This window comes from Ptiloglossa arizonensis, chromosome 1, assembly GCF_051014685.1.
Source record: "Ptiloglossa arizonensis isolate GNS036 chromosome 1, iyPtiAriz1_principal, whole genome shotgun sequence".
Taxonomy (NCBI): domain Eukaryota; kingdom Metazoa; phylum Arthropoda; class Insecta; order Hymenoptera; family Colletidae; genus Ptiloglossa; species Ptiloglossa arizonensis.
In genome coordinates, this window is record NC_135048.1 from 12,366,344 (window position 1) to 12,377,418 (window position 11,075).

The following is an 11,075-nucleotide window of genomic DNA, read 5'->3' on the forward strand; positions in this document are numbered from 1 at the left end:
TCAATGCAGTACTTATAAGTTAAGGAAACGAAAACAGTAGTCACGATTTCCATTAGGTAATTCTATGACGTCGCTTCGTCGGTTTCCAGTGTTTCTGGAATCCTTCTCTATTATGATATAAGTACTATAAAAATTACATCAGTTATTTTATACGTCTTAGATTGATCAGCATGGAAGATACTGCAGATACATCGTATACGCCAGTATACGACGACGCGACAGAAAAAAAATTTGAAAATGAATTTTCGAGAATCAAAGGTAAGTGATAATTTCATTGCAATATTGCGGTATACAAAGATGACTAAGAATGAAATATACAGTATAACAAGTAAAATAGAGTACTTTTTAACTATTGTATGCATTTGAAAGATTACACTATAGTTACTTTTCATTTTTCAGATGAATGTTACCTAGATCATGCAGGAGCTACTTTGTATTCAGATACACAAATTAAAAATGTTACTCTAGATTTGCATAATTCACTTTATGCTAATCCCCACTCTGTTGGAACTGCAGCCAATGTAACTCAAAATATCATAGACCATATGAGAGATCTGTAAGAAATTTAAGATAAAGCACACACATATATAAGTGTACCAACATGTTTTTTATTCTTACAGAATTTTGGATCACTTTCACACATGTTCTGATGATTATACTGCTATATTTACATCAAGTGCAACTGCATCTTTAAAGATTATAGCTGATACCTTCCTGTTTAATAATGAGGGAACAAATAATAATTTATCCCAAGCAGGACATTTTATTTACACACAAGATAACCATACATCAGTCCTTGGTATGCGAGAAGTGGTAGCAAAAAATGGAGCAAAAATAACTTGTTTGAGTCACAATAATGCTTTTAAAGTTTTTTCGGCTCCCTTACACTCTTTGACTTCTTCTTCACAACAAAACAGCAACTCACTTTTTGTATACCCTGCACAGTGTAATTTTTCGGGATTAAAATATCCTCTAAAATGGATTGAAAATGTGCATAATGGAATTCTCTCTAATATAATTTCTAATGCATCCACTAAATGGTATGTCTTACTTGATGCTAGTGCTTTTGTATCAACAAATGACTTAAACTTGTCTATCTACAAACCAGATTTTGTGTGTCTATCATTTTATAAAATGTTTGGATATCCTACTGGAATTGGTGCACTATTAGTAAAGAATTCTAGTGCAGATGTACTACAGAAAATTTATTATGGTGGTGGCACTGTAAATGTTTCTCTGAGTTCTGAAATGTTTCATGTAAAACGTGAAAGTCTGCATCAAAGGTACATGAAACATACCAAACATAATAAAAAATCAATTAATTAAATTTTTTATCAGCCTTTGTTTCCTTACAGATTTGAAGATGGCACTTTACCCTTTCTTTCTATAATATCATTACAATATGGTTTTAATATATTGTCATCTATGACAATGAAACAAATTTCAAAGCATGTTTTTTCACTTGCCAAGTTTTTACACAATTCCTTGTTAATGCTTCACCACAGTAATGGAAATCCTGTTGTGAAATTGTATACTGATACAGCTTATGACGATAATGATTTGCAAGGTGGTATTGTTACTTTTAATCTCATACGCTCTAATGGTGAATATGTAGGATATATGGAAGTTTTAAATATGGCAGCTCTGTTCAAAATACATCTTAGAACAGGTTGTTTTTGCAATCCTGGTGCATGTCAAAGACATTTAGCACTATCAAATAAAGAAGTTCTTCAGAACTATGATGCAGGATATACTTGTGGGGGGGATGCAGATTTAATAAATGGTAGACCAACAGGGGCTGTAAGAGTTTCATTTGGATACATGTCTACAATTAAAGATGTTCAAACTTTATTGGTTATGATTAACAAGTGTTTTGTAGATGGATCACAAATAAATAAACTTCCAAACTGGTGGTCAGATTATAAAACAACTACACACAAAAAATATTGTCAGCATAATAAAATTTTGCAAAATGAAAACAAAATAACAAATGATCGTACTAATGAGAGTACCACTAAATTACAAAATATGAAAGAATCAGTGAGTCATTTTATCAGCGACAATCAATTTTTCAAACTGAAAACCAATATTAATGCAACTGGGAAGAAATGCGTTTTAGAAAAGTTGTACATATATCCAATAAAATCATGTGCTGCTTATGAAGTAACAAATTCCTGGAGATTAAGTTCTAAAGGTTTACAATATGACAGAGAATGGATGATTATTACATCATCAGGCACTTGTTTAACACAAAAACAACATATCAATCTTTGTTTACTGAAGCCAGTTATATTTAAAGAAAATGAAATTATGCAATTAAATTACCCAGGTACAAAATCAATTTATTTCATGTATTATTATTATGTGTAAATTAATATCATAACTGTACAACACTTTAGGAATGCCTGCAATAAATGTCCTTTTAGATAATTACAATCTAAAGGACAATAACACTTTAGAGAAAACAATGTGTCAAAGTCAAATCTGTGGACATAAAGTAGAAGGTATTGATTGTGGTGCAGAAGCCTCTGAATGGTTAAGTTTAGCACTAGGTCTACCAAATTTAAGACTTATACAGCAAAGTAACTGTAAAACTAAAAAGAAAGGTATAATTATAATTACAAAGATACAAAAATTCTATTATCATATATAATTGTATTTTCTTTTACAGAAAGCAACAAACCAGAGTTATCATACTCTGCTCAAGCTCAATATCTGTTAATAAATAAAGCAAGTGTACTATGGCTTAGTGATAAAATATCTAAGACAGAAGTTCAAAAAGATTCAATAATACATCGATTTAGAGGAAATATTGTATTAAGTGGTTGTGAAGCTTTTGAAGAAATACAATGGAAACATGTTCATATTGGAAAAAGCAATTTTGTGGTATGTATTTAAATGCATTAAAAGAATTATCTGTTTCTTTGTACTAAAAAATGGTCATGTATAGGTAACTGGATTATGCACTAGGTGTCAAATGATATGCATTGACCAAACCACAGGTTTAAAAACAGTAGAACCACTACGTACGCTTGCTGAACAATTCCATGGAAAAATTAAATTTGGCATTTATTTAACCAAAGAAACCAAAGAAGATGAAGATATTACTGTTGGAGATACTGTTTATGTTTCATGATTTAAGAAAATTAATTATAAAAGTGTAATATCATCATCTTGAACATCCATTTATTCTAATTATTTATGTAAGTTGGAAAAGAAATTGAGTCATGTATTTTGTATAATATATTATGATAAAAGTAATTTTTAATTAACTATTCAAAACTTTAATTTAAATAATTGTTTTCTCATTTCAGGTAACGACTGGGTGAAAATTTATAAATAATCAGAGTGAACAAGATTATGTGGTACATTCTACAGATTAAAAAATTAGATTCGTTTGTTTGCAAGGTTATGTAAAAGCAGCGATTATGAATTTACGTAACAAAATTAATGAAACGTTTCAGAAATTATAATACACTCATGACTAACCAGCATTTACATTTAACGTTATCTTTATCAGTTTTTACATAAATATTTAATATATGTACTTTATCGTCAACCCAGGCTGACGCTTCATTGTTACCAACATTTCCACCGACATCATTCTTATTTATATTTTATGTTTCAAAAAGATTGACATCTCGTAAAAAAAAACATTTTGTAATAACAATGACGTTCGACAAATATCTCAAAATCAGATATAAATTTGTACCAAAAGTACTATAAAATACTTTTTCAAATTGTACAATTATTTTATAATATAAAAGTTGATACTATTATCATATAAAAAATATGATTATTTAATCATCATTTAGTTTATAAAATTAAATTTTTATCGAATTTTCTTTGTTAGTTTGGTAGTATTGTAATTATATCAGCGACGTTCCGTGGCGTTCTTACATGCACACCTGTCGCACGTCACTGTGAACGAGTTCAGTATAGTTCGTGAATTTAGAGGGAGGTGTTGATTTTTACGTGTTGCTCCATTATATTTTTGATTGTAAAGATATTGTTCTTCACAACCACGAGTAGTATTATATACTAAGGTTTTTGTTTCGAAACGCGCGAATCTTTTGAAAATTATAGACATAGGCAACAGGTGTCTAATGTAGCATATGTTTCTAATCTCGTAGTTAAATAATTAAAACACATTTGCGCCTTAAAACTATTTCTTTTAACAAAAAGGTATTTTATATCATGTTTCAAAGCATCGTTCTAATTTCACATCAAAGTGTTAGTTTTGATAAGGTTCTCTGCTAGAAGCGCGATATAAACCGTGTACCGTTTGAATTTACTGTTCCACAAAAATGGAATACGATTACCTCATTAAATTTTTGGCTCTTGGAAATTCTGGAGTCGGCAAGACAAGCTTTTTATATCAATATATTGATGGCACATTCGATTCTCGTTTCATGTCTACGGTCGGCATCGATTTTAAGGAAAAACGTGTGGTAAGTGATTATTTTATTAATTATATTTGTGTTTTCAGGTTGGAAATGTTTTTTTGTTCATTGTGTAATAATTTTGTTCATTTAAATGAACAGAATTTTTTTAGTGAATATATAGATATATTGGAATGTCTATAGGTATATGTTGTGTATATATATATATGTAAATGTCTTCAAGCATGTATGTTACTACTTATGAGTTAGGGTCATTAATTATTGCAGATATACCAGACGGCAAATGGTAGGACTCAACGTGTGCACTTGCAGCTGTGGGATACAGCTGGCCAAGAGCGGTAACAATCTTTCTAATTAGCTTTAAGAAATCAAATTGCATAGAAGCAATGTCCTTTAATAACAATTTTGCTATTGATTATAAGGTTTTAATATTTCTAGTTAGTACGAAATAAGAGATTTGAAGTTGATATTAAGCTATAGTAACGAGTGAAGTAATATATGCAGATTATTGTTCATCGTTGAATGCTTTTATCATTAACACTCCCGCTAACAAAAGTAGGGGCAGAGTTGATTACTATTATTTTATGCATGTGCTATAATGCTATTCATATTCAGGTTCAGAAGTTTAACAACAGCCTTTTACCGGGATACCATGGGATTCCTTTTAATTTTTGACCTGACCAATGAGATATCATTCCTTGAAGTAAGAAATTGGCTGGAACAACTTAGGGTACTAATCATTTATTAACATTATTATTGCAAATGTTGTGAAAGATCAAGGAGTAGTCCTATCGAACGATGATTTGAGTTAACATATCTGTAGGAATTAAGGTCCCATTTGAACATTAACAATACTCACATATCATGACTCGCATACTTATGCATGTTGCATGCTGTAGATTAGAATTGTATCCTAGAAAGTTTGACTTTAGTCACAAGCTTTAAACGAATTTGAAGTATCATATATATCTCATTCTGTTTACATTCTGGAAACTAATTAGAGATAAAAAAAAAAATTTTTCCACAACTGTAAATTTCCACGAATAAACATTCCCTGTATTCTTAAGTATGTGAAATAATGCAGTTTTGTAATCTTAAAAACAGAAACTGAATAAATCGTAACATGTATCATAAATCGCGGCTGTGTATTTAATTGTTGTATTTTCTTTTAAAGAACAAATAAATTAAGATACGTACAAATATGTAATTCCATATTGAGGGGAAAATTCGTTATGCACATTTACCGTGTAAACGATCATTAATGTTATTTGTGTTTACGAACTTAAACCGTCGTTCGATCGAATGAATGTAAATAGACCGCCGCAAGTTAATGAATTTGATTGTGATACGTATATCTGTGTACGTATAGACTCACGCATATTGCGAAGATCCGGACATAATTCTCTGTGGAAACAAGTCCGATCTTGAAAACAAACGGGTTGTCGGCGAAGACAAGGCCCGCGAATTAGCGGAGAAACACGGGTAAATAACAGTGTACACATCATTTCCGAGGATTGTTCTTCCGGGGAAGTGTTCCGAGTTCTGTTCGGTTAGATCCGAACAGAATCAATTGGTCGTTCAAGACCAGTAAACTGTTTATCCCCGTCGTATTGCTGTACACGCTCTCTACCACCCTGACGGAGAGACAAGTCAACATAACGATAAAATTAGAGTCAGGATTAACAGATTAATTGATTCTGCTTGAATTATAGACAGAATATCACTTTAACCCTTTCCACTCGAGAGACGATCCTCGATCGTCACTTAATTCAGTGTACTTTCTCCAATTCGGAAAACCATCGTAGGAATTGAAATTAAAATTCAATTACTACGTTCTTGTAAGATGTAAACATATGTATATGAAATATTGAAACGAAACGTTGAAATGAAAATGTTCCGTTTGAAATTAATTACACGATTTGTTGAAGGATTTCATCGAGGTGCTAGTTTCTGGTAGCAGGAAAGTTTCGAGTGCAAAGGGTTAACCATTAAAGAACGCGTGTACATATAATACTGGGTTCAAAGTTGTTCGCAATGTTAGAGAACGCTTCTCCGAAAAGTACATCGAATCCTCGAGTAGTTTGAACTGTATAGTTGTTTTTCAATGAATTGTGTTTCTCAGCTTGGTGTACCTGGAAACAAGCGCAGCCACTGGTCAGAACGTGGCACGTGCCGTGGAGATACTTCTCGACCGAGTGATGCGCAGAATGGACACTACCGTGGACAAGTCGTTGTTGCCACATCAGCGAGTTCTTCGATGCCACGAACGCGACACACCGCCACCGAGCGCTCCTTGCTACTGCTGACATTGTTCTTACACGTAGCTGAATAAACCACCTCGGCCGAAATCCGAGAAAAATTGGGTAACTCGGGTTTCGTTCAGCTAACAACAGGGCTACGATCGACGAATGCTGTGTACCAGAATCTCCTATCGTTTTTTGAATGCTACTTACACGCGTATACGGTAGAACGTTGATTACCTTAAATGTTAAGGGACACCGCGACTCGATGGTAAACTCGTTCAATTATTCGTCTTAATTCTTAATCGGAGTCTTGGATCTCACGAGGGTGGACGGTGTCCATTGGTAATCGACCGTCTGACCGTATTCTTGTAACAATGTACCTTCGTTCGCAAACGAAGCTGATAAAGAACCGTCTCGTAATTTATACATCCGTGCGTAATTGTATTCTGGAACCGATTCGCGATGTTTCACGCATCTACGCGCACACTGTCGTCTTCCATTACCGCTTTCCTCGATACAGGACTATTCTCGACGCATACGTGTTATTACCTTTCATTCTCCACGATAATACGATTTACCTGTTAATGTTGTACGTACAAAGTGTTCAGTATACATATATATATATATATACACACGTGTATATCACTCTTTTCATTCGCCAAAGATTGTGATACAATGGCTATGACTTAGGGAAGCATCGGGGTAATAGGGTTCAGTGATTTTCGACTATATCTAATGTATTTTTGATGCTGTTATTGTATCTAACCGAAGTTCGTAAAATAGTCGTAAGTATCGTACTGAGAATACAATCAAAGTGTTATCTGACGCGTGCGACTCTTTTACCTGTTCGTGCGACATCTATTTTCACTGTCGTCACGCCGAATACCGATGATCGTTCATGCATTCTTGCCAAGTTTTAAACCGAAACGAGTTACATAAGTATATCCACCGTGAATACAATCGATGTATTTATACGAAAGCTACGCGTTATTTCTCCTGACTCTCGTACGCGTCCTGTGTGTACAAGTTGGAGAGAGTCGAGAAAACTGCGTACGAGAGGTGCAGATGACTAGGGGTATTTGACTTAGTCTATTCGAATTTAGAAGATAAATACATTTTGGAATCTGCGAAAATTTTCAGATCTGGAGTATAAATATTTTCGAGTACTTGCGAGTCTATCGGAGAAATAATTTTAAGGATAACCGTCAATTCTGTCTGTGAAAAAAAAAAAAAAAAAGAAATGAATTTCTAGCATGTGAGCCCCTCGTATCGTACAGACAGTGTGTTACTTCTTCCAATTTTTACACAGTTTCCGTGAGTAACAGTTTATCAAGAGATGTTTGAATATATACAAAAATATATAACTGTTGAGCGTGTATGAGGCGAGATAGTAATCTGCTAGTTGTTTGGCATCAGAGGAGGGGACGTTGTAGAATGAAAATAGTTGTATTTTGAATTCAAAGGTGCAAAGGAAAATATCTTGAGGCGTAAAGCGGTACAATCATAAATCAGGGTAGTTGATTTTTTACCCGACTTGTTCTTCGTATTGAGAGAATCTCCTAAAGTATATCGGTCTCCTAATTAATAGGAGCGAGTGGAACTTTTTAAGAAACTTGTACTATTTCCTCTATATATAATATATTAATTTGTATCGAACCTTGTTAAATAGATTTTAGCAGATTAAGCTGCAACAGGGTCGTGCAAATGTAAATTCACGTGGCTGTATTAACGTCCACGTGTGATCGTGTCTTTTAAAACTTGTCGTGTCGTCGCGCACTTATTCGTTTGTTTTATAAATCACTTGCGAGGAATTTCATCTCGACAAAAATGTACTTACTCGATGAATACCCTTACGAACAAGTAAACGTTTCAAAGTGTTCTGCTTGTGCGAGTGCTTGTTGTACGCATTTATTCTCCGTTGAATTTCGATTGGTAGGTTGTAGTACACGTCGCGTGAATAATTATCTTAACGTTGAATCTTGCGTTACTATTATTTATTGGGAATTGGTTGAGAGTTTATCGACGAACCAGAGATAGAATACACAGCAAGTAAGTAATTCCCTACCGATCGAAGTTTAAGAAAGCTCAGGTTCTACAGCCTTACTGTCAACTCCACTCTATCGTTTAGCCGGAAACGTGAAAAATAATGACTCCCCCCTTCCGGGATTCGAACTGCAGACGGCAGGTGTTCCTTTCGCAGTTTCGATTATTCCTTTTCGTTGGAGTCGAAATCAAATGCAAACCGATTGAGAGACCGGGCCGGGGGGGAGTGGTCTGGGAAATATCTCGAACATTGGGCGATGAAACTTTGCTTTCATCAATAACCCAAAGCGGCTGAAAAGTGCAGCGGGTCGCACCCAAGTTCCGCAGAGAAACTTTCTTTACGGAAGTTCGATCGTAGTTCCCGACTAACCCTTGCTGGTTATTAGCCAGACTATTTATACACACCGGTGTTATTGTTTACGAGCGCGTCCGCTTTTGAGCTCACCAGCTTCGCGTCTCCACGGCAAAACTTATTTTTACAGCGAAAGTACGCCCGTATTCTTGAGAACCGCTGCTTTTACAAATTGTGTATGCGCCACAAACATTGTACGATGGAAGTTGTCTTCCGGTTATCACCGGAGGGAGCTTTTATAAAATGCTGCGTGCACGTTGAACCTTTCTATGTATTCACGTAATATGAACTTATTGAGAAATAAAGAGGAAAATTATGAAAACGAAGGAGAGGATTTTACTACGACGGATACAGGCGTTTCTGGCAAATTGAATCGATTCGGTGATTTCATCGTACGTTTCGGGTACTTTACGTATACCTTCGAAGATACTCCGGATCGAATATTCCTACTCGGGCACTGTTTTACTATTTCTGAACCGTAGGACCAATAATAAGACAGAGTGTTGGTGTACCATTTGTGTACATGGTTTACTTAAGGCACCTTTCGTTTAAATATATACTTCAAGATAGCTCAGACCAAATATTGTCACTAAGATACTCTTTTACTATTTCTGAACGATAAGACCAACAATAAGACAAGGTGTTATTGTACTCATCCAACCGGCTGAGTTCTTTTGTCGATTATACCGTTCATAGTTCATTTAAGATCCTTCACGCTGAAATAATTATATGCTTGAAGGTACACCGGACCAAATATTACTATCAAAGTGTATGCTCCCTCAACATGTCTGACTAGAACCTACGTTGCAGACCAGCAAGCTAGAAATTAGAGCGTTACACTCTGAGCATCCTGGAACGTTCAGTCGATATTTAGGCCTCGCTTTGGCTTCCGTGAAAGCTCGCTGGCAATCGAAACGATTAGGCTTTCCCGGCTTTGTCTCGGTGGCAACGTGCCGTTGATATCGGTAACGACCACTTTGAGACTACCAGTTAGGTCCTGCCTCTGTATAGAGTAATTATTACGTGGTCCCCTCAAGTTCATTTGATAGCGGCTAGACAAAGTGATTGAACCGTTCAAAGCACACGATCCAGGACCTATCAAAAGGATGCTATTTATCGAACCGTGGCCGGGTTCATCGGCCAGACAGAAGCGCCTCTTTCCATCGTCCTCAACCTCCCGATACGTTTGAAATTTCGTTTCACCGTGAGTCCAAGTTTCCACAAAGTCGAGGTTTCAAGAACTTCTGACCAGGAGTTCCTCAGAGCCGTCCGAGCGAAATGGTCTTCGTGTCTCTAATCTCTTGGCGGCTAGAGAACAGACTAAACCAAAGTTCGTGAATTTTCCCGGTTTCGAACGCGTATGTACTGTCCAGCTGCGAGAAGAAGGCTGACGAGTGTTTACACCCACACTCTGGTCCACTAGCTCTCCTACCATCGTACGAATTGTCGTTATTAATCGAAAACAATGCCGAAGATCCTCAGCGACCAATAGGGACAACGCGTAGGGGAGTTAGTAAACTAGAGTGGGGAGGTAAACACTTACACTTCTTCTCGCCTACGAACAGTATTGTAATCGTTCGAATGTGTTTGCGTTATTGTCACGAACCTAACGCGTCAACGGTGACGATTCATGTAATGACAGAAGAGCTAGTAAACCATCAACTACTGTGTCTATGTAAAAACATTCGTTAGCCTTCTTCTCATCTACGAACAGTACATAATCGTTCGAATATATTTGCATTATTGTCACGAACCTAACGCGTCAACGGTGACGATACATCTAATGACAGAGGAGCTAGTAAACCATCAACTACAGTGTCTATGTAAAAACATTCGTTAGCCTTCTTCTCGTCTACGAACAGTACATACTATAATACGTTCGAGTATGTTTGCGTAATCGCCGCGAAGTTAACGCGTTCGATTAAAACAAACGGAGGTGTCTCGTTTCGTAAAATAGTGGTGCTTCGATAAGCCCCGATGTACGTAATATACAGCTTGTCCGGTCACGATTTGTAGGTTATGCGAGGTGAGAAG

General features: G+C 35.7%; 2 protein-coding genes across 5 annotated transcripts; both read left to right on the plus strand.

The window, feature by feature from the left end:
- Positions 1–69: 69 nt before the first annotated feature.
- Positions 70–3,751, plus strand: Mal (molybdenum cofactor sulfurase). 4 transcript variants are annotated; one of them, XM_076307568.1, is made up of 8 exons: positions 70–258; positions 400–556; positions 621–1,283; positions 1,356–2,329; positions 2,427–2,606; positions 2,672–2,886; positions 2,951–3,203; positions 3,315–3,751. In XM_076307568.1, the coding sequence occupies exons 1-7, from the start codon at positions 171–173 to the stop codon at positions 3,134–3,136; spliced, it is 2,463 nt and encodes an 820-aa protein (XP_076163683.1). In that variant the 5' UTR covers positions 70–170; the 3' UTR covers positions 3,137–3,203; positions 3,315–3,751. The 4 variants fall into 4 exon arrangements, with proteins under 4 accessions (XP_076163683.1, XP_076163673.1, XP_076163693.1 ...); XM_076307558.1 differs by having other exon boundaries at positions 2,400–2,606; positions 3,315–3,743; XM_076307584.1 differs by having other exon boundaries at positions 161–258; positions 400–521; positions 2,400–2,606; positions 3,315–3,743.
- A 212-nt stretch (positions 3,752–3,963) lies between these two features.
- Positions 3,964–9,363, plus strand: Rab27 (RAS oncogene family member Rab27). The gene is made up of 5 exons (XM_076307596.1): positions 3,964–4,451; positions 4,671–4,741; positions 5,019–5,133; positions 5,773–5,885; positions 6,526–9,363. The coding sequence occupies exons 1-5, from the start codon at positions 4,308–4,310 to the stop codon at positions 6,707–6,709; spliced, it is 627 nt and encodes a 208-aa protein (XP_076163711.1). The 5' UTR covers positions 3,964–4,307; the 3' UTR covers positions 6,710–9,363.
- The last annotated feature ends 1,712 nt before the right edge of the window (positions 9,364–11,075 follow it).